The sequence below is a fragment of the Staurois parvus genome, unplaced genomic scaffold (assembly GCF_062004578.1).
Source record: "Staurois parvus isolate SC_StPar_1 unplaced genomic scaffold, SC_StPar_1.0 ptg001380l, whole genome shotgun sequence".
In the NCBI taxonomy this organism is placed as follows: Eukaryota; Metazoa; Chordata; class Amphibia; order Anura; family Ranidae; genus Staurois; species Staurois parvus.
In genome coordinates this window covers 150,408-174,289 of record NW_028319176.1, presented here as the reverse complement: position 1 = coordinate 174,289, position 23,882 = coordinate 150,408, and the positions used below count along the sequence as shown (strand labels likewise).

Sequence of the window (23,882 nt, the reverse complement as noted above, 5' to 3'; positions counted from 1 at the left end):
ACGTTGGAGCTCTTTCAGAGTGACCATCGGGTGCTTGGTTACCTCCCTGGCTAAGGCCCTACTCCCTCGATCGCTCATTTTGGCCATGCGTCCCACTCTAGGAAGATTCCTGGTGGTTCCAAACTTCTTCCATTTATGGATGATGGAGGCCACTGTGCTCATTGGGACCTTCAATGCTGCAGAAATGTTTCTGTACCCTTCCCCAGATCTGTGCCTTGATACAATCCTGTCTCAGAGGTCTACGGACAATTCCTTGGACTTCATGGCTTGGTTTGTGCTCTGACATGCACTGTTACCTGTGGGACCTTCTATAGACAGGTTTATGCCTTTCCCAATCATGTCCAATCAAATGAATGTCCCACAGGTGGACTCCAATCAAGTTGTGGAAACATCTCAAGGATGATCAGTGGGAACAGGATGCCCCAGAGCTTAATTTTGAGTGTCATGGCAAAGGCTGGGAATACTTATGTACATGGGTTTTTTTTTCGTTTTTTATTTTTAATAAATTGAAAAGATTTAAAAACGTTCTTCTTTCACTTCGTCATTATGGGGTATTGTTTGTAGAATATGACATGAACATAGGGTGTGCAGCACTATACAAATAAAACACACTATCTAAAGTATGACAAAATATGACAGAAATGGAAAAGTCCTATAAACTGAATGTTAAACAGTCCAAGGTAGTAAAATATCAGTCCAAAAGGTATACTCCAGTGATGGAGTATAAATAACTTCAATCCAAATGGGTATATTCAAGCATCTTAACATGAAGGTGTAGAAAAATTGCCCACTCACCGGAAGTGCAATTTAATGTGCACATAGAAATTCCATGAAGCCGGATGTCCCATGAAGGTATAGCCTGATAAAGGTGCCCTCTGGTGGTAAATGGGGTGACGGCTGCCAGAGAAGTTGATCTGGACCAATATCCCAAATTGTCCTGCCTGGGTGGACTCCTAGAATGCTGGGCTGAGATGTGGAGGCTCAGTGCCAGGTGATAGAGATGAAAACGCTCATGGTGTAGTATTATAAAAAGTATTTATTGAGTATATATCATTAAGATAAAACAGTAAAACGTACAGGGTTAGAGTACCAGTATAGGTATAGTGTAAACGAGCTCTTTAAATGCACTGACCAGTGAATAAAAATGATGGCCACCGGACCTCCTGATCCGGTGGCGTAACGTCAAGGCGTGCAGAGGCTCCTCCTAGACGCGCTTCGTGTAATAACATGTCTCCTGTAGGGGTGATGCCATGCATGCCTGACGTCTCCTTACTGCTATTTATAAACTTTTTTGACGCAATTTTAGTTTATAAATAGCAGTAAGGAGACGTCAGGCATGCATGGCATCACCCCTACAGGAGACATGTTATTACACGAAGCGCGTCTAGGAGGAGCCTCTGCACGCCTTGACGTTACGCCACCGGATCAGGAGGTCCGGTGGCCATCATTTTTATTCACTGGTCAGTGCATTTAAAGAGCTCGTTTACACTATACCTATACTGGTACTCTAACCCTGTACGTTTTACTGTTTTATCTTAATGATATATACTCAATAAATACTTTTTATAATACTACACCATGAGCGTTTTCATCTCTATCACCTGGCACTGAGCCTCCACATCTCAGCCCAGCATTCTAGGAGTCCACCCAGGCAGGACAATTTGGGATATTGGTCCAGATCAACTTCTCTGGCAGCCGTCACCCCATTTACCACCAGAGGGCACCTTTATCATCAGGCTATACCTTCATGGGACCTCCGGCTTCATGGAATTTCTATGTGCACATTAAATTGCACTTCCGGTGAGTGGGCAATTTTTCTACACCTTCATGTTAGGATGCTGGAATATACCCATTTGGATTGAAGTTATTTATACTCCATCACTGGAGTATACCTTTTGGACTGATATTTTACTACCTTGGACTGTTTAACATTCAGTTTATAGGACTTTTCCATTTCTGTCATATTTTGTCATACTTTAGATAGTGTGTTTTATTTGTATAGTGCTGCACACCCTATTTTCATGTCATATTCCTAGAAAGGCTTTGTGGTTCCTTTTTGTGCATCAGCAGCTTTTTATTGGTGCGCTCGCTAACTCACACATTTATACTCTATTGTTTGTAGAATGCTGAGGGAAAAAAATGAATTTAATCCGTTTTGGAAGAAGGCCGTAACATGACAAAATGTGGCAAAAGTGAAGCGCCGGGAATACTTTCTGGATGTGCTGTACAATCGATCCCTACACCGTGTCCTGACATAAAGGCACTGATCCACCATCAGGTGGGGAGGATCTCGGTGGAGGTCGCATGGCGTGTTGGATAAAGCCGCGTCGTGTGGCACAATAACTGCCCCGGTTCGGTCCGCACGAGTCGGGGACGAGACTCTGTTGACACAACGCACTGCGGAATGTCGCCAAACTGAGCGCTCATCCGTGAATTGCTGACCTCTCACCTGAATTCCGCTTTCTAAACAAAGAAAAGTTACTTTTGTCTGCCACAGAGTTATAAAGTTTTGTATATACTGCAAACAGAGGAGCAGAGAAAACAAAGTAACAATTCTATAACAAAAATATAAAAACACACACAAATTGTCCTGCCGGCGGAGGCAGTGTGATGCTTTGGGCCAGAGGTCTCCAAACTGTGGCAGAAATATGGCTAAAGGGCAGCACGGGTGCGCAAAATCATGTATATATACGCCATGCACGGCCTCGGTTGTCAATCACCGGGTCCTGGCCGGTGATTCCCCGCAGGCACCCACCGATCGCCGAGGAATTCCTGACGGGGGAGAGACCTGTATGTAAACAACACAGATCTCTCCCCTGTCAGCTCCAGTACGCTGCTTTGTATGGCTCTGCATAGCAGCATGCTTACAGTGAAACACACACAGTTAACCCATTGATCTTCCCAGATGTTAACCCCTTCCTGCCCCGTGCCATTAGTAGTGTCAGTGCTTTTTATTAGCACAGATCACTGTGTTGATGTCACTGCTGCTATCTAGATCTTGCAGGCTCCACCTCCGCAACATCTCCAAGATACGCTCCTTCCTCACCCCAGACACCACCAAACAACTCGTACACTCCCTCATCATCTCACGCCTGGACTACTGCAACTCCCATCTCACTGGCCTACCCAAACGAACGCTATCCCCACTCCAGTCGATCCTAAACTCAGCGGCTAGACTCATCCACCTCACCTACCACTCCACATCTGCATCCCCCTTCTGCCAATCCCTTCATTGCCCAACGCATCAAATTCAAACTGCTAATTCTGCCATACAAAGCCATTCACAACGCTGCCCCAAACTACATAACTGACCTGATACCCAAATACCACCCTACCCGTGCCCTTCGCTCCTCACAGGACCTCCTGCTCTCTAGATCCCTGGTCTCCTCCTCCCACGCCTGATTGCAGGACTTCTCCAGGACTTCCCCCATCCTCTGGAACTCCCTACCCCAATCCATCAGACTATCGCCTACCCTCCTCACCTTCAGGCGCACCCTGAAAACCCTCCTCTTCAGGGAAGCCTACCCCAACCTCACCTGACAACTAACCTCCTCCACTCCTCCCGCCACTCCATCCCCCACAGCCATCTCCTCCTGTGCCACCTTCCCCTCCCTCCTAGATTGTAAGCTCGAAAGAGCAGGGCCCTCGAACCCCTCGTGTATTGTATTGTTACTGTCTTGTCTCATGTTATGTCCCCCTTGCTACTGTACAGCACTGAGCAAACCCTTTGGCGCTATATAAATACTGTATAATAATAATAACTTGGGATGTCAGTGACACCAAGTCAGTTCCTCCCCAGTGTCAGAATGCCTGCCGCGTTTGTTTGAATAATGTGTGCCAACATTAAAAACCTGTTGCCTCTAGTCTAATGACAAAAGATTAATCTTCTATTCATATTTCTGGTTTTTAAATGTATCTTTGAATTCAAACGTGTGTGCATACACATGCAAAGAAAGGTCAATGATTTTTCTTTTTTTTTTTGTAATTTTGTTTTTGCATAAGTTGCTGATCGCCACCATTACTAGTAAAAAAAAATAAAAAAAAAATGATTCCAGTATATATACTGCCATTGTAAACGCTATAAAAATTTACATAGATTGGGATTTTTTTCAGCAAAGACATGGAGAATACATTTTGTCCTAAATTTATGACAAAATTTGATTTTTAAATTTTTTTACTGGACATGTTTTAAAGCAAAAAGTCAAAAATATTGTTTTTTTTTTTTCAAAATTGTCAGTCTTTTTTTGTTTATAGCACAAAAAATTAAAAAAAAAAAAACACACACAGGCGATCAAATACCACCAAAAGAAAGGTCTATTTGTGGGGCAAAAAAAGGGACGTGAATTTCATTTGGGTGCAGCTTTGCATGACCGCGTAATTGTCAGTTAAAGTAATGCAGCGCCGTATCGCAAAGAATGGCCTGGTCAGGAAGGAGGGGAAATCCTCAGGAGGGCGAGGGGTTAATAACATCCAATTACAACATGACTTGTGCCACAATTGCAAATTATTAATATATTACTATATTAATTTTTTTTTGCTACTTTTTTTTTTAAGTGGAGTTACCCTCAAGTCTCGGTTCTCACTACTGCGACCTGAAAGTCGTGCAACTTACAGTGCAACTTTTGCAGGCGACTTCCTGGCAACTTGAGTACTACATTGATGCGACTTGATGGGACTTTGATGCCACTTTGAAGCAACTTTCAGGGAATGAGGGAATGCTGGGTAATATCCCTGTAATGTCCTATCCAAATCACATCAATATAGATGAGGATCCAACTTGGAGGCGACTTGCATTAAAGTCTATGGGCACAAGTCAGACAGAAGTCGCCTTCAGGTAGGAACCTTTTCTAAAGTTGGAGCGACTTCAGTAGTGCCAATTAGGATGAATCTCATTGACTAACATAAGATTTCACACATAATGCGACTTGGGGGTCTCACAAGTCAGATCCCAAGTTGTGGCAATGTGAACCGAGCATTAAGGGGATTTATTAACGGCTTCTTCCCGTATTCAGCCATTATGGCTTCCCTTCCGAAAAGCGACCCGTGGTGGATTTGTCACCTCCTCACCACTTCTTTTAACCCTCCAAATGGCAAGCCACTTCTGGGGTTGGAGTGCGGCTTCGGATATTTAAATGGGTCACATGCAGCCAAGGCACTGCTCACCAAATGCCATTTACATTTTTTCCATGGACGTGAAGCAAAGCATTTGTACAGCCCTGGGCCATTCTGTATGTAGGTGGTCTGCTTAATGGTCTTTTCTCACTGCCCCCTGGCTACTTGTGTGAATGGGCCCTAATGCAGACCATAGACGGGTTGAAAACCGGCCATTTTTTTATTAAAAAACCCAAAAAAATCAGTCGTTCAATCGGCCGACGTTACCATCAACGGTAAAAAAATCGGCTGATTTTCGTCCCGTCTACGGTCAGCATTTTTACTTCTTTCTCTTGCAGAGAACTCCGCTATTATATTTTACATGAAAAAGTATTGCGGTTGCAACAATGTATCCATTTGTATCCATTTCAGATACAGATGGTTTTATTCGGATACAAATAGATACATTGTTGCAACTGCAAGACTTTTCATATAAAATATAATAGCGGACTGGAGTTCTTCTCCTTTTTCTTCTTCTTTTTCTTCTTCTTTTTCTTCTTCTTGCAGGTCACGGCTCATGCGCAGATTTTTCATCAGTAAAACGATCGGCCGATTTGCCCATCATTGCCGGGAAAATTGGGCGATCATCAAAATCGGCTGCAAATTTTCCAACTTGACCGATAAAAAAAAAAAAATGCGTCAAAACCCCGAAAAACGGCCGACCAATTAACCCACTAACGGTGCGAAAGTCGGACGATTTTTCTTTTCGGACGATTTTCGACCCGTCTATGGCCTGCATAAGCCTCCATTCACAATCTTCGACTTCAAAATCCTGCGATTTTCATTGCGACTTGATGCGACTTTAGATTTGACAAGGATGATTATTTGTGCTCTACAAAGTCACACGTATATAATTCAGGTGTGACTTTTATACGACTTTGATGTCTATGGCCCTCCAGTTACATGAAAGTAGGACCAAAAGTAGCGCAGGAACAGATATGAATTTGTACTCATTGGGACACATGGAGTATGACTTGTCATGCGACTTTGGACCCCAAGTGTGAATGGGCTCTTATAGGGATATTTTACTTGTATTCCGTGACCCCAGACCTCAGCGTGATTGCGCTCTTTCGCAGTTTTCTCCAAGGGGGTCCCCCAGAAGGTGATTTTGGGGTCGGAGGATGTAGATTTAGGCGGTTCGGCTTTACGTTTGGCCATCTCTGGACTGAGCAGCATTTTTTTGAACCTTCGGCTTTAAATCCGATCTCAGTGTGGATTTCACCTAGCAAGCCCTATTCGGCTCCCCCGGAGTGTACTCATCCTCCACAAAGCCGCCCTTTATGTCCGTACAATGCACCGGCCTTTCTGTTGGCGACAGGGAGGAACAAAGACGCATGGGAGAGACGAGGAGAACAGGTTCTGAGCGCTGGCTCCGCGTCCGCACACAATGCCGCCGTTCAGATGTATTACAGCCAATCTGACGTATGACACCATTATCCAGGAGGACATGTGGGTGACCGACAACTACCAACTCCCCCCCCCCATCCCCATCCTAGAGACGCAGGAAAATCTCCTCTCCATTGTACAGGAATCATTCTTCACGGATAGAAAAATAAACAGAATGGACGGGTCGGGCCTTATACAGACACGGCGGAGGCATGGCTGGGCCCGGGGGGTGGGGGGGTGGTTAGTGGTGGGGCGCTTGAAGCAGATGTATCTTTATTAATAAATTAATAATAAATTAGCTGTCACATGACCAGGGGCGGACTGACAACTCATGGGGCCCCCGGGCATTAGGGGATCATGGGGCCCCTGTGTCCTTGCCCAAACGCAAAAAAGCCTATGAAAAAGGTACCAGGGGCATCTCGTGGGGCCCCCTACTGACCCCGGGCCCTCGGGCAGTGCCCGAGTTTCCAAATGGTCAGTCCGCCCCTGCACATGACCACTCTCTCCTGGACATATAGATATACACTGGTGCTTCCCATGGGAGGACTACAAATCCCAGCAGTCCTTGTGGCCCTTGCAGCCACACCCCATGCTGTAGACAGTGCTTCATTTCAGGAGGAAGGGCAGGACTATTGGTGATGTCACCTGGTGGGATTGACCAGTGCTTCTTCCATTGTAACAAAACTATAGCGCTGGGGGAGGAGTCTGCACCATCACGCTTTGCACACAGGTCTGTAGTCCTGCAGTAAAACCTCTTAGCAGAAGGTAACAACACGGCCAAAAATTCAAAAGCTTTCATACAGTGTTGTCACCCTAAAACAGGAAGTGATTTTTATACATTAGATTTGGTAAGATGAACAGTTTGGGTTTTTTTTTACATTACATCTTGGGAGAAAATTGAAAAACACTTCAGCCATATCTTACCTTGCATGTAGGACTCAATCCTGCGAATGAGCTCATAGGACTTGGAGCGGTCCAGCAGGGTGCGGATAGCGGGTAAAGGGTCCAAAATGATGGTCTCTGGGTGGGCATCAATATAGTCCTGAAAGAGGAAATAAATGCAAATTAGGGAAACAAAAAGGATTGTTTCAGCCATCATAACATATTCCATCGTTGGTGTCAGTGGGAAAAATAGTGTTCCATTGCTGGTGTCAGTGGGAGGAATAGTACCCCATCATTGGTATCAATGGGAGGAATAGTGCCCTATCATTGGTGTCAGTGGGAGGAATAGTGCCCCATCATTGGTGTCAGTGGGAGGAATAGTGCCCCATCATTGGTATCAGTGGGAGGAATAGTGCCCCATCATTGGTATCAGTGGGAGGAATAGTGCCCCATCATTGGTATCAGTGGGAGGAATAGTGCCCCATCATTGGTGTGAATGGGAGGAATAGTGTCCCATCATTGGTGTCAGTGGGAGGAATAGTGCCCCATCATTGGTATCAGTGGGAGGAATAGTGCCCCATCATTGGTGTCAGTGGGAGGAATAGTGCCCCATCATTGGTGTCAGTGGGAGGAATAGTGCCCCATCATTGGTGTCAGTGGGAGGAATAGTGCCCCATCATTGGTATCAGTGGGAGGAATAGTGCCCCATCATTGGTATCAGTGGGAGGAATAGTGCCCCATCATTGGTGTCAGTGGGAGGAATAGTGCCCCATCATTGGTGTCAGTGGGAGGAATAGTGCCCCATCATTAGTGTCAGTGGGAGGAATATTGCCCCATCATTGGTGTCAGTGGGGGAGGAATAGTACCCCATAATTGATGTCAGTGGGAGGAATAGTGCCCCATCCTTGGTGTCAGTGGAAGGAATAGTACCCTATAATTGATGTCAGTGGGAGGAATAGTGCCCCCTCATTGGTGTCAGTGGGAGGAATAGTGCCCCATTGTTCGTGTCAGTGGGAGGAAAAGCACCCTGTCTTTGGTGTCAGTGGAAGTGATAGTGCCTCATATCAGTAGAGTGGCCCAAGGGCTGGAGAAAAGCAAGCAAAACAAATGCCATGGGCTTGGTTTACTAAATGGGGGTAATAAATTAGTGTCAGTGGGAAGAATAATGTTTCAGCATTGGTGTCAGTAGGATAAATAGTGCCCCATAACTGGTATCAGTGGGAAGAATAGTGTCCCATCATTGGTGTCAGTGGGAGGAGTAGTGTCCCATCATTGGTGTCAGTGGGAGGAGTAGTGTCCCATCATTGGTGTCAGTGGGAGGAATAGTGCCCCATCATTGGTATCAGTGGGAGGAGTAGTGTCCCATCATTGGTGTCAGTGGGAGGAGTAGTGTCCCATCATTGGTATCAGTGGGAGGAATAGTGTCCCATCATTAGTGTCAGTGGGAGGAATAGTGTCCCATCATTGGTATCAGTGGGAGGATTAGTGTCCCATCATTGTGTCAGTGGGAGGAATAGTGTCCCATCATTGGTATCAGTGGGAGGAATAGTGTCCCATCATTGGTGTCAGTGGGAGGAATAGTGTCCCATCATTGGTATCAGTGGAAGGAATAGTGTCCCATCATTGGTGTCAGTGGAAGGAATAGTGTCCCATCATTGGTGTCAGTGGGAGGAATAGTGCCCCATCATTGGTATCAGTGGGAGGAATAGTGTCCCATCATTGGTATCAGTGGGAGGAATAGTGTCCCATCATTGGTATCAGTGGAAGGAATAGTGCCCCATCATTGGTGTCAGTGGGAGGAATAGTGTCCCATCATTGGTGTCAGTGGGAGGAATAGTGCCCCAATCATTGCTGTCAGTGAGTGGAATAGTGCCCCATCATTGGTGTCAGTGGGAGAAATAGTGCCCCATCATTGGTGTCAGTGGGTGGAATAGTGCCCCAATCATTGCTGTCAGTGGGTGGAATAGTGCCCCATCATTGGTATCAGTGGGAGGAATAGTGCCCCATCATTGGTATCAGTGGGAGGAATAGTGCCCCATCATTGGTGTCAGTGGGAGGAATAGTGCCCCATCATTGGTGTCAGTTGGAGGAATAGTGCCCCATCATTGGTATCAGTGGGAGGAATAGTGCCCAAATCATTGGTGTCAGTGAGTGGAATAGTGCCCCAATCATTGCTGTCAGTGGGAGGAATAGTGCCCCATCATTGGTGTCAGTGGGAGGAATAGTGCCCCATCATTGGTGTCAGTGGGAAGAATGGTGCCCCATCATTGGTGTCAGTGGGAGGAATAGTGCCCCATCATTGGTATCAGTGGGAGGAATAGTGCCCTATCATTGGTATCAATGGGAGGAATAGTGTCCCATCATTGGTGTCAGTGGGAGGAATAGTGCCCCATCATTGGTATCAGTGAGAGGAATAGTGTCCCATCATTGGTATCAGTGGGAGGAATAGTGCCCCATCATTGGTATCAGTGGGAGGAATAGTGCCCCATAATTGGTGTCAGTGGGAGGAATAGTGTCCCATCATTGGTATCAGTGGGAGGAATAGTGCCCCATCATTGGTGTCAGTGGGAGGAATAGTGCCCCATCATTGGTGTCAGTGGGAGGAATAGTGCCCCATCATTGGTGTCAGTGGGTGGAATAGTGCCCCATTGTTGGTGTCAGTGGGGGGGAAAGTTCCCTGTGTTTCATGTTAGTGGAAGGGATATTGCCTCTTATCAGTGGAGTGCCCCAAGGGCCAGATAAAAGCAAGCAAAGGGCCACAGCTGGCCCCTAGGCCGCAGTTTGGAGACCCTTGATTTAAACCATTATTTTTTGCCATTCAGCAGGCACACGCAGTTCAGAGGCTTGACGCGTTTGATATCTATTTTCTCACTTCCTCGTCTTTTATTATGTACAACAATATTTGGGGTTGTGTTTGTGTGCGGTAAGTCATTTTTGTGCATGGGATACTTTGGAAAGCGTTCTTTGCATCGTTCCAGTTTCTGTTTATTCTTCTTTTGCAAAAAATTAAAGCAAAAAATATGTCATAATAAAGTCATTTTAGTGTATTGTTTTTCCCAAACATTAAGATGCGATCAACACTTGTGCAAATATCATGCAACGTAAAAAATGGAGACAACTACAGTTCTTTCCTGCATGGTCTCTGCTCTCAGAAAATATATCATGTCTTGGGGGGGGGGGGGGGGGGGGGTAAGTCACTTTATGGCCAAAAATGCAGATTCTCAACCTGTGTGCAAAAAAAAAAAGAAAATTGTTCCAGAGGGGAAGTGGTCAATCGGCGCTGCAGAACGGTGGGCAGGGAGAGGGTAGTGGGCAGGGGCGGACTGACAACTCATGGGGGCCCCGGGCAATAGGGGATCATGGGGCCCCTGTGTCCTTGCCCAAACTCAAAAAAGCCTATGAAAAAGGTACCAGGGGCATCTCATAGGGCCCCCTACTGACCCCGGGCCCTCGGGCAGTGCCTGAGTTTCCAAATGGTCAGTCCGCCCCTGGTAGTGGGTGGATCCCGGGGACCAGGACGGTACACGTATGACCTCCGTACTCCTATCGCACCCACAAGGGTTAATCATACACGGAGCAGGCGGTGTTGAGGTCTAAACATGAACTATTCCAAGGATGTTTTATACACAACATTGGAGAAAAGACATTGTCTGCATTCCAAGACACAAACCTGAACGCTGAAGTTCACCCTGGGTTCACACTTATGCAGATTTCCATGCGTTTTCCAGTTGTCAGAAACACACTACAGCCCATTTAACATGATCTCCTATGGATCCAATTCACATCTGTGCGTTCTCAGCTGCTGCATTTTTTAGAAAGGGCCAGGGACTTTTTTTTTCCTTTTTCCTTTGCTAATAGAAAAGTATGACAGTTCTGTTCATTTTGTGCGACTTTACACTCTCTGGTACTCAAGTGGCATCAAAGTAGTGCAGAAACATTTATGTGACCAAAGTTACAGGGTTACTGTGACTGTTAGGGTCAAGAGCTAGGGCTAGGACTCGGGTCAAGAGCAAGGGCTAGGGTCAAGAGCAAAGGCTAGGGTAAAGAGCAAGGGCTAGGGTCAAGGGCTAGGGTCACGAGCAAGGGCTAGGGTCAAGAGCTAGGGTTAAAAGCAAGAGCTAGGGTCAAGAACAAGGGCTAGGAAAAAGGGCTAGGGTCAAGAGGAAGGGCTAGGGCCAAGAACAAGAGCTAGGGACAAGGTCTAGGGAACAGGGCTAGGGTCAAGGGCTAGGATTAAGGGGTAGGGTCAAGGTCTAGGGTCAAGGGCCAAGGTCTAGGGTCAAGGGCCAGGGTCAAGGGCTAAGGTCTAGGGCCAAGGGCTAAGGTCTAGGAGCCAAGGGCTAAGGTCTAGGAGCCAAGGGCTAAGGTCTAGGAGCCAAGGGCTAAGGTCTAGGGGCCAATGTCTAGGGCCAAGGTCTAGGGGCCAAGGAATAGGGCCTAGGGCCAAGGTCTAGGGGCCAAGGAATAGGGCCTAGGGCCAAGGTCTAGGGGCCAAAGGCCAAAGTCTAGCGCCAAGGTCTATGGCCAAAGGCCAAGGTCTAGGGCCAAGAGCTAAGGTCTAGGGCCAAGGGCTATAGTCTAGGGCCAAGGGATAAGGTCTAGGGCCAAGGGATAAGGTCTAGGGCCAAGGGATAAGGTCTAGGGCCAAGGGATAAGGTCTAGGGCCAAGGGATAAGGTCTAGGGCCAAGGGATAAGGTCTAGGGCCAAGGGATAAGGTCTAGGGCCAAGGGATAAGGTCTAGGGCCAAGGGATAAGGTCTAGGGCCAAGGGATAAGGTCTAGGGCCAAGGGATAAGGTCTAGGGCTAAGGTCTAGGGCTAAGGTTGAGGGCTAAGGTTGAGGGCTAGGGTTGAGAGCTAAGGTTGAGGGCTAGGGTTGAGAGCTAAGGTTGAGGGCTAGGGTTGAGAGCTAAGGTCAATGGCTAGGGTTGAGAGCTAAGGTCAATGGCTAGGGTTGAGAGCTAAGGTCAATGGCTAGGGTCAAAGGCTAAGGTCTAGGGTCAAGGGCTAAGGTCTGGGGTCAAGGGCTAAGGTCTAGGGCCAAGGGCTAAGGTCTAGGGGCCAATGTCTAGGGCCAAGGTCTAGGGCCAAGGTCTAGGGCCAAGGTCTAGGGGCCAAGGTCTAGGGACCAAGGTATAGGGCCTAGGGCCAAGGTCTAGGGGCCAAGGGCTAAGGTCTAGCACCAAGGGCTAGGGCCAAGGGCCAAGGTCTAGGGTCAAGGTCTATGGGCAAAGGCCAAGGTCTAGGGCCAAGAGCCAAGGTCTAGGGCCAAGGGATAAGGTCTAGGGCCAAGGGATAAGGTCTAGGGCCAAGGGATAAGGTCTAGGGCCAAGGGATAAGGTCTAGGGCCAAGGGATAAGGTCTAGGGCCAAGGGATAAGGTCTAGGGCCAAGGGATAAGGTCTAGGGCCAAGGGATAAGGTCTAGGGCCAAGGGATAAGGTCTAGGGCCAAGGGATAAGGTCTAGGGCCAAGGGATAAGGTCTAGGGCTAAGGTCTAGGGCTAAGGTTGAGGGATAGGGTTGAGAGCTAAGGTTGAGGGCTAGGGTTGAGAGCTAAGGTCAATGGCTAGGGTTGAGAGCTAAGGTCAATGGCTAGGGTTGAGAGCTAAGGTCAATGGATAGGGTCAAAGGCTAAGGTCTAGGGTCAAGGGCTAAGGTCTGGGGTCAAGGGCTAAGGTCTAGGGTCAAGGGCTAAGGCAGGGGTGGGCAAACTTTTTGACTTGAGGGCCGCAATGGGTTCATATATTGGACCCGGGGGCCGGACCAAGAGTAGATAGTAATTCATCCCCCATATAGTAATTCATCCCCCATATAGTAATTCATCCCCCATAGTAATTCATCCCCCATAGTAATTCATCCCCCATATAGTAATTCATCCCCCATAGTAATTCATCCCCTATAGTAATTCATCCCCCATATAGTAATTCATCCCCCATATAGTAATTCATCCCCCATAGTAATTCATCCCCCATATAGTAATTCATCCCCCATATAGTAATTCATCCCCCATATAGTAATTCATCCCCCATATAGTAATTCATCCCCCATATAGTAATTCATCCCCCCTATAGTAATTCATTCCCCATATTAATTCATCCCCCATATTAATTCATCCCTCATATAGTATTTCATCCCTCACAGTACTATTCCCCCCCAAGTAGTAAGCCAAGTCCCCCCTGTGTTAATTCACTTACCTTTGCTCCGCGCGTTCCTCTCAGCGTGTTCCCGTGCCGTTCCGGTCTTCAGGGCGGACTGTGAGAGGAGCCTAGCTCCCCTCACGTTCCTCACGCTGCCCCGCCTACACACATCCTGATAGCCAATGTTTGCCTGCCCTGGCTGTTTTTTTTTAGCACGCTCCGCGGGCCGGATTAAAAGGTCCGCTGGGCCGTATACGGCCCGCGGGCCGTAGTTTGCCCATTGCTGGGCTAAGGTCTAGGGCTAAGGTCTAGGGCCAAGGGCTAAGGTCTAGGGCCAAGGGCTAAGGTCTAGGGCTAAGGTCTAGGGCCAAGGGCTAAGGTCTAGGGCCAAGGGCTAAGGTCTAGGGCCAAGGGCTAAGGTCTGCAGCTAAGGTTTAGGGCTAAGGTCTAGGGCTAAGGGCTAGGGCTAAGGTCTAAGGCCAAGGTCTAGGGCCAAGGTCTAGGGCCAAGGGCCAAGGTCTAGGGCCAAGGGCTAAGGTCTAGGGCCAAGGGCTAAGGTCTAGGGCCAGGGGCTAAGGTCTAGGGCCAAGGGTTAAGGTCTAGGGCCAAGGGTTAAGGTCTAGGGCCAAGGGTTAAGGTCTAGGGCCAAGGGCCAAGGTCTAGCGCCAAAGTCTAGGGCAAAGGGCCAAGGTCTAGGGCCAAGGGCCAAGGTCTAGGGCCAAGGTCTAGGGCCAAGGGCCAAGGTCTAGGGTCAAGGTCTAGGGCCAAGAGCCAAGGTCTAGGGCCAAGGGCTAAGGTCTAGGGCCAAGGGCTAAGGTCTAGGGCCAAGGGATAAGGTCTAGGGCTAAGGTTTAGGGCTAAGGTCTAGGGATAAGGTCTAGGGATAAGGTCTAGGGATAAGGTCTAGGGCTAGGGTTGAGAGCTAAGGTCAATGGCTAGGGTCAAGGGCTAAGGTCTAGGGTCAAGGGCTAAGGTCTAGGGTCAAGGGCTAAGGTCTAGGGTCAAGGGCTAAGGTCTAGGGTCAAGGGATAAGGTCTGGGGTCAAGGGATAAGGTCTACAGCTAAGGTTTAGGGCTAAGGTCTAGGGCCAAGGGCTAAGTTATAGGGCCAAGGGCTAGGGCTAAGGTTTAGGGCTAAGGTCTAGGGCCAAGGGCTAAGTTATAGGGCCAAGGGCTAAGGTCTAGGGCCAAGGGCTAAGGTTTAGGGCCAAGGGCTAAGGTCTAGGGCCAAGGGTTAAGGTCTAGGGCCAAGGGCTAAGGTCTAGCGCCAAAGTCTAGGGCAAAGGGCTAAGGTCTAGGGGCCAAGGTCTAGGGGCCAAGGTCTAGGGCCAAGGTCTAGGGCCAAGGTCTAGGGCCAAGGTCTAGGGCCAAGGTCTAGGGCCAAGGTCTAGGGCCAAGGTCTAGGGCCAAGGTCTAGGGCCAAGAGCCAAGGTCTAGGGCCAAGGGCTAAGGTCTAGGGCCAAGGGATAAGGTCTAGGGCTACGGTTTAGGGCTACGCTTTAGGGCTAAGGTCTAGGGATAAGGTCTAGGGCTAGGGTTGAGAGCTAAGGTCAAAGGCTAGGGTCAAGGGCGAAGGTCTAGGGTCAAGGGCTAAGGTCTAGGGTCAAGGGCTAAGGTCTAGGGTCAAGGGCTAAGGTCTGGGGTCAAGGGATAAGGTCTAGGGTCAAGGGCTAAGGTCTAGGGCTAGGGCTAGGGCTAAGGTCTAGGGATAAGGTCTGGGGTCAAGGGATAAGGTCTAGGGATAAGGTCTAGGGATAAGGTCTGGGGTCAAGGGATAAGGTCTAGGGCCAAGGGCTAAGGTCTACAGCTAAGGTTTAGGGCTAAGGTCTAGGGCTGAGGTCTAGGGCTGAGGTCTAGGGCTAAGGTCTAGGGCCAAGGGCTAAGTTATAGAGCCAAGGGCTAAGGTCTAGGGCCAAGGGCTAAGGTCTAGGGCCAAGGGCTAAGGTCTAGGGCCAAGGGCTAAAGTCTAGGGCCAAGGGTTAAGGTCTAGGGCCAAGGGCTAAGGTCTAGCGCCAAAGTCTAGGGCAAAGGGCTAAGGTCTAGGGGCCAAGGTCTAGGGCCAAGGGCCAAGGTCTAGGGCCAAGGTCTAGGGCCAAGAGCCAAGGTCTAGGGCCAAGGGCTAAGGTCTAGGGCCAAGGGATAAGGTCTAGGGCTAAGGTTTAGGGCTAAGCTTTAGGGCTAAGGTCTAGGGATAAGGTCTAGGGCTAGGGTTGAGAGCTAAGGTCAATGGCTAGGGTCAAGGGCGAAGGTCTAGGGTCAAGGGCTAAGGTCTAGGGTCAAGGGCTAAGGTCTGGGGTCAAGGGCTAAGGTCTGGGGTCAAGGGCTAAGGTCTGGGGTCAAGGGCTAAGGTCTGGGGTCAAGGGCTAAGGTCTGGGGTCAAGGGATAAGGTCTAGGGTCAGGGGCTAAGGTCTAGGGCTAGGGCTAAGGTCTAGGGCTAAGGTTTAGGGCTAAGGTTTAGGGATAGGGTCACTGGCTAGGGTCAAGGGCTAAGGTCTAGGGCCAAGGGCTAAGGTCTAGCACCAAAGTCTAGGGCAAAGGGCTAAGGTCTAGGGGCCAAGGTCTAGGGTCAAGGTCTAGAGCCAAGGCCTAGGGCCAAGGTCTAAGGTCTAGGGGCCAAGGTCTAGGGTCTAGGGGCCAAGGTCTAGGGCCAAGGGCCAAGGTCTAGGGCTAAGGGCTAGGGTTGAGGGCTAGGATTAACGTTAACTGTTAGAGTTAGGGACAACTGTTAGTCTAGGTTCACACTTACGCGTTTTGCGGTGCATTTTGCCGAAACGCAGTACAGTCCATTTAACGTGTTCCTATGGGACGCGTTCACATCTCCACGTTTTCACCCGGTGCATTTTTTGGAAAGGGTCAGGGACTTTTTTTAAACGCAAAATGCTACCTTTTGGTTCAATAGACTTCAATGGAGATGCTGTAGAAATGCATGTAGTGCGTTTTTAAAGTGTTTTTATCTGCCCAGCAAAACGTTGGCAAAAAAAAAAGCAAAAAGTGTCAAAAACACGTGCGAAAATGCAAAACGCACCGCAAAAAAAGCACTGCAGAAAAGGATCAAATGCAAACTGCAGAGGTGTGAGCCGAGCCTTACAGTTAGGGATAAGGTCAGAGGCGGCATTGTTCGGACCTGTACTCAGGAATATGGTGGCTCTCCAGTGCGCTCCGGTCCCCTTTGCAGTGAGGGGGTTATGGGTTCAATTACCACCAGGGTCCCATTGCCAGTGAATTTGAACAGAGATTGCGTGTGCGCTCTGTAGGTTGCATCCTGCCTACCTGATACACAGACCACCACTTAGATGAACAAGAAATTCTATAAATCTGTATATGAAATATCATCTTTGGCAATAAAAGAATGCAAGAAGGTGAAAAAAGTCATGTAAAAGTGGCATCAAGATTGACTGGTAAAAGTACTAAAAACGCATATTTACTGATTTCACACTTACATTTCCCTTTCATGCTGCAGCTACTCTGGACTCGACAGTTACGCTAACCATCTCCAAAACGGCCGCGTCTGGTTTATATCAGTAAGTGAGGGGATTAAACACGAGGGCGCCCAGACCAAGGATGGAAGCTGAACTTCAGGCACATGAAAAGCCCATTTAATCCAGTTATGAATTTACTGAAAACCATTAAATGCATTTTTACAGACAGTTAGTAGAAGTACCTGGATCTGTATTGGTATCAGCCCTATGACATTCACCACACAGCGACTTTCAGAGTGCATAGGGAGGGTCAGCCTTCTTAACCAATCAGGGCTTTGCACAATGCTGTGAACAAGATGGCAGGAGGGAAAACCAGAGGGGTTGCCCCATCAGTTTGCTTCTCATTCACTGTCCAGCACACTCCCGAACGCTGCACCCTGTACGCAGCACACTCCCAAAATCTGCACCCTGCACACTACCGAACTCTGTATGTAGCACAGTCCTGAACTCTGCACTCTGTACGTAGCACAGACCGAAAACTCTGCACTCTATGCAGCACACTCCCAAACTCTGCACTCTATGTAGCACACTCCCGAACTCTATACTTTATGTAGCACACTCCCGAAGTCTGCACTCTGTAAATAGCACACTCCCAAAGTCTGCACTCTGTAAATAGCACACTCCCAAAGTCTGCACTCTGTAAGTAGCACACTCCTGAACTCTGCAGTCCATGTAGCACACTCCTGAACTCTGCACTCTGTACGTAGCACACTCCTGAACTCTGCACTCTGTACGTAGCACACTCCTGAACTCTGCACTCTGTACGTAGCACACTCCTGAACTCTGCACTCTGTACGTAGCACACTCCTGAACTCTGCACTCTGTACGTAGCACACTCCTGAACTCTGCACTCTATGCAGCACACTCCTGAACTCTGCACTCTGTACGTAGCACACTCCTGAACTCTGCACTCTGTACGTAGCTTACTCCGGAACTCTGCACTCTATGCAGCACACTCCTGAACTCTGCACTCTATGCAGCACACTCCTGAACTCTGCACTCTATGCAGCACACTCCTGAACTCTGCACTCTATGCAGCACACTCCTGAACTCTGCACTCTATGCAGCACACTCCTGAACTCTGCACTCTATGCAGCACACTCCTGAACTCTGCACTCTATGCAGCACACTCCTGAACTCTGCACTCTATGCAGCACACTCCTGAACTCTGCACTCTATGCAGCACACTCCTGAACTCTGCACTCTATGCAGCACACTCCTGAACTCTGCACTCTATGCAGCACACTCCTGAACTCTGCACTCTATGCAGCACACTCCTGAACTCTGCACTCTATGCAGCACACTCCTGAACTCTGCACTCTATGCAGCACACTCCTGAACTCTGCACTCTATGCAGCACACTCCTGAACTCTGCACTCTATGCAGCACACTCCTGAACTCTGCACTCTATGCAGCACACTCCTGAACTCTGCACTCTATGCAGCACACTCCTGAACTCTGCACTCTATGCAGCACACTCCTGAACTCTGCACTCTATGCAGCACACTCCTGAACTCTGCACTCTATGCAGCACACTCCTGAACTCTGCACTCTATGCAGCACACTCCTGAACTCTGCACTCTATGCAGCACACTCCTGAACTCTGCACTCTATGCAGCACACTCCTGAACTCTGCACTCTATGCAGCACACTCCTGAACTCTGCACTCTATGCAGCACACTCCTGAACTCTGCACTCTATGCAGCACACTCCTGAACTCTGCACTCTATGCAGCACACTCCTGAACTCTGCACTCTATGCAGCACACTCCTGAACTCTGCACTCTATGCAGCACACTCCTGAACTCTGCACTCTATGCAGCACACTCCTGAACTCTGCACTCTATGCAGCACACTCCTGAACTCTGCACTCTATGCAGCACACTCCTGAACTCTGCACTCTGTACGTAGCACACTCCTGAACTCTGCACTCTGTACGTAGCACACTCCTGAACTCTGCACTCTGTACGTAGCACACTCCTGAACTCTGCACTCTGTACGTAGCACACTCCTGAACTCTGTACGTAGCACACTCCTGAACTCTGCACGTAGCACACTCCTGAACTCTGCACTCTGTACGTAGCACACTCCGGAACTCTGCACTCTGTACGTAGCACACTCCGGAACTCTGCACTCTGTACGTAGCACACTCCTGAACTCTGCACTCTGTACGTAGCACACTTCTGAACTCTGCACTCTGTGTAGCACACTCCGGAACTCTGCACTCTATGCAGCACACTCCTGAAATCTGCATTCTATGCAGCACACTCCTGAACTCTGCACTCTATGCAGCACACTCCTGAACTCTGCACTCTGTACGTAGCACACTCCTGAACTCTGCACTCTGTACGTAGCACACTCCTGAACTCTGCACTCTGTACGTAGCACACTCCTGAACTCTGCACTCTGTACGTAGCACACTCCTGAACTCTGCACTCTGTACGTAGCACACTCCTGAACTCTGCACTCTGTACGTAGCACACTCCTGAACTCTGCACTCTGTACGTAGCACACTTCTGAACTCTGCACTCTATGCAGCACACTCCTGAACTCTGCACACAATTCACCCCTGAACTCTGCACTCTATGTAGCACACTCGTGAACTCTTCACTCTGTACGTAGCTTACTCCCGAACTCTGCACTCTATGCAGCACACTCCTGAACTCTGCACACATTTCACCCCTGAACTCTGCATGGTACGTCGCGTACGTTATTACTAAAACCAGTAAAAATCAAATGCAGAGGCAATTGTTTAATATGATTAAGAGTAAACAGTCTTACATATATAGCCAGGCCTCTGAAGTCAGCCATAAAGTGGATGTGGCTCACGATGAAATGGAGTCTGACACCCCTGCCTTAGTAGTGAAGTCAATCCTCATATATGTATGCAAATGCTAGTCTTGATGGAGGAATCAATAGGAATCAGTGAAAAAAATATAGCAAAACATTGTAACTACATATAACAGTTCCAGAAAATACTGATACAATGTTTCCAGGTACAGATTTCACATGCAACTTGAATGACATAACGGAGCATGTGACCTCCCCCATATGACAGTGCTAATTAAGACGGCTCTCACTGACTAACATGGGATTTCACATTTAATGCGACTTGGGGGTCTCACTAGCCCGATCCCACAACGTGGCAATGTGAACCGAGCCTTATTTTTTTGATGATTGTTTTTATTTTTAACCATTAATACCTAGGTCAGGTTCACATCTATCTGTATCCGCCTGTCATTTGCAGGATGGGATGAATTTTGCTATATTACGCCCCCCTAGTGACCACTCTGGGTCTTAAAAGCTCCACAATTGTAAAAGCGCAATCTCCTTCTCCAGCTGAGCGCACATGTGGGGTTTGAATTGCCCAGAATGGCTGTTAGGGGGCATTGTGTACAGAGTGCAGAGTTCAGGAGTGTGCTATGTACAGAGAGCAGAGTTCAGGAGTGTGCTATGTACAGAGTGCAGAGTTCAGGAGTGTGCTACATACAGTGTGCAGAGTTCAGGACTGTGCTACGTACAGTGTGCAGAGTTCAGGACTGTGCTACGTACAGTGTGCAGAGTTCAGGACTGTGCTACGTACAGTGTGCAGAGTTCAGGACTGTGCTACGTACAGTGTGCAGAGTTCAGGACTGTGCTACGTACAGTGTGCAGAGTTCAGGAGTGTGCTACGTACAGAGTGCAGAGTTCAGGAGTGCGCTACGTACAGAGTGCAGAGTTCAGGAGTGCGCTACGTACAGAGTTCAGGAGTGCGCTACGTACAGAGTTCAGGAGTGCGCTACGTACAGAGTTCAGGAGTGCGCTACGTACAGAGTTCAGGAGTGCGCTACGTACAGAGTTCAGGAGTGCGCTACGTACAGAGTTCAGGAGTGCGCTACGTACAGAGTTCAGGAGTGCGCTACGTACAGAGTTCAGGAGTGCGCTACGTACAGAGTTCAGGAGTGCGCTACGTACAGAGTTCAGGAGTGCGCTACGTACAGAGTTCAGGAGTGCGCTACGTACAGAGTTCAGGAGTGCGCTACGTACAGAGTTCAGGAGTGCGCTACGTACAGAGTTCAGGAGTGTGCTACGTACAGAGTTCAGGAGTGTGCTACATACAGAGTTCAGGAGTGTGCTACGTGCAGTGTGCAGAGTGCAGGAGTGTGCTACGTACAGTGTGCAGAGTGCAGGAGTGTGCTACATACAGAGTTCAGGAGTGTGCTACGTACAGAGTGCAGAGTTCAGGAGTGTGCTACGTACAGAGTTCAGGAGTGTGCTACATACAGAGATCAGGAGTGTGCTACGTACAGAGTGCAGAGTTCAGGAGTGTGCTACGTACAGAGTGCAGAGTTCAGGAGTGTGCTACGTACAGAGTGCAGAGTTCAGAAGTGTGCTACGCACAGAGTGCAGAGTTCAGGAGTGTGCTACATACAGTGTGCAGAGTGCAGGAGTGCAGAATTCATAGTGAAATTCAGCCCAAGAGCAGGATGGATTGGAATGATGGGCCAGTGCTTTTTTTTTTTTGAAGAGCACCCCCAACACTCGCATCCTGAAGGGGAGGGCCTTCAGCATTTACGACAGGAGCTATGGTACATATTATTCATTAAATGTAAAAAAAAAAAAAAAAAAAAAAAAAAAAAAGGAAAAGACAAAAATTACTGCTGAATAGAGAGGCCCATAGCAGAAATGTTACAGATCGCCCTGGTCCATGGGGGGGCGTACATGGGGGGGGGGGGGGGGGGGAGTGGAGGTGGTTAAGTGTCTCTTGACCATTTCATGACTTTTCAATCTAAATTATTACGTATTATTATCATCTGGAACGTGATATATATTTTGCATTTGATGATCACAAATAAAAAAGACTGGAGAGGATTCAAGAATGGTTTTGGCTTTTTCTAGGCAATGTATAAAATGCAAAAACATTTTCACGCCGTTTGCTGTAAAATGAGAAGTTTGGTTCCACGTTTTTTTTTCTTTTTTTTTCGGACGCGATCTTTAGCCATCGCCAAGTTCTTCTGTAGAAAATCAACTCCAATCAAGAAGTTTAGAAATCCAGGTCGCGGGAACACGTGGGGGGGCCGAGCATCCGGGCCAAGGACAATAAATAAAAGATTTAAAGACTTAATTAGCTTATCGGCCCAACTCCGCCAGGCTTGACCCATACGGGACGTCAGAACAAGACCGCTCAGATGCCGCGGTTCCCCTCCCGATCCCTGGATGGCAGCATTCATGGGAACCTGTTTAGCCGTATTAAAGTATATGGAGGGAGGGGTTGGAACCCCTATCTGTTCTTTTATCTCCATCTATGTATGAACTGGGGAAATTCATCCTCTCTATTAGTTCTGGAGACCATCGTCCCAGGGACCTATGGAAAACCTAATGTTTTGAGGTGTCGCCAGAACAGGAATAGAAAGGAAATTTTCTATGGCAGACGGAGCGTTGTCACCCTATAACAGGAAGTGCCCACTGCCCGAGCAACACCCCTTGGCTGCATCCCCCACCCTCCTCCCAGTACCGTGCTTTTAAGAGAATGCAGAATCATTTTGTGTTGCTGAGCAATTTGCATGGAATGTGTTAATAACAAGAAAAGAAGTAAAATTGACCCATGAAACAATATGCCCCCCAACAGCAACAATAGACCCCCCAACAGCAACAATAGACCCCCCAATAACAATAGACCCCCATCAACAATGGATTACCCTTAGCAACAACAGACGCTACCTCAACAATAGTTCCCTCCAGCAACAAAACATCCCCCACAGCAACAATAGTTCCCTCCAGCAACAAAACATCCCCCACAGCAACAATAGTTCCCTGCCAGCAACAACAGAACCCTGTCAGAAACTATATAACACCATCAGAAACGACAGACTTCCACCAACAAGAATAGACCCCCCCCCCGGCAAGAACAACAGACTCCCTGGCAAGAACAGACCCCCATCAAGAAAAAAAGACCCCCCCGGCAAGAACAACAGACCCCCCCAACAAGAACAACAGACCCCCCCAACAAGAACAACAGACCCCCGGCAAGAACAACAGATCCCCCCCCCCCCGGCAAGAACAACAGACCCCCCGACAAGAACAACAGACCTCCGGCAAAAACAACAGACCCCCCCGGCAAGAACAACAGATCCCCCCCCGGCAAGAACAAATGACCCCCCCGGCAAGAACAACAGATCCCCCCCGACAAGAACAACAGACCCCCGGCAAGAACAACAGACCCCCGGCAAGAACAACAGACCCCCGGCAAGAACAACAGACCCCCGGCAAGAACAACAGACCCCCGGCAAGAACAACAGACCCCCGGCAAGAACAACAGACCCCCGGCAAGAACAACAGATCCCCCCGACAAGAACAACAGATCCCCCCGACAAGAACAACAGACCCCCCCGACAAGAACAACAGACCCCCCCGACAAGAACAACAGACCCCCCCGGCAAGAACAACAGACCCCCGGCAAGAACAACAGACCCCCGGCAAGAACAACAGACCCCCGGCAAGAACAACAGACCCCCTGCCGGCAAACAACATAGGCCCCCTGCTGGCAACAATAGACCCCCTGCCGGCAACAATAGACCCCCTGCCGGCAACAATAGACCCCCATCAACAATAGATTACCCTTAGCAACAACAGACGCTATCTCAACAATGGTTCACTCCAGCAACAAAAAATCCCCCACAGCAACGATAGTTCCCTGTCAGAAACAATAGACCACCACCAGCAACAACAGACCACCGCCAGCAATAAAAGAACCCCGTCAGAAACTATATAACATCATCAGAAACGACAGACTTCCGTCAACAAGAATAGACCCCCCCCCCCCGGCAAGAACAACAGACCCCCCCGGCAAGAACAACAGACCCCCCCGGC

The 23,882-nt window shown here is 48.7% G+C and overlaps 1 protein-coding gene across 1 annotated transcript in view; it reads right to left on the bottom strand.

Annotated features, from left to right (window-relative positions):
* Positions 1-7,411: 7,411 nt before the first annotated feature.
* The window catches only part of LOC149436321 (inositol-tetrakisphosphate 1-kinase-like), a 136,664-nt gene continuing 120,193 nt past the window's right edge, over positions 7,412-23,882 (bottom strand). Inside the window, exon 5 of the mRNA XM_089661730.1 lies at positions 7,412-7,579. Coding sequence (XP_089517856.1) covers positions 7,412-7,579 — 168 coding nt within the window. The remainder of the gene's footprint in view (positions 7,580-23,882) is intronic.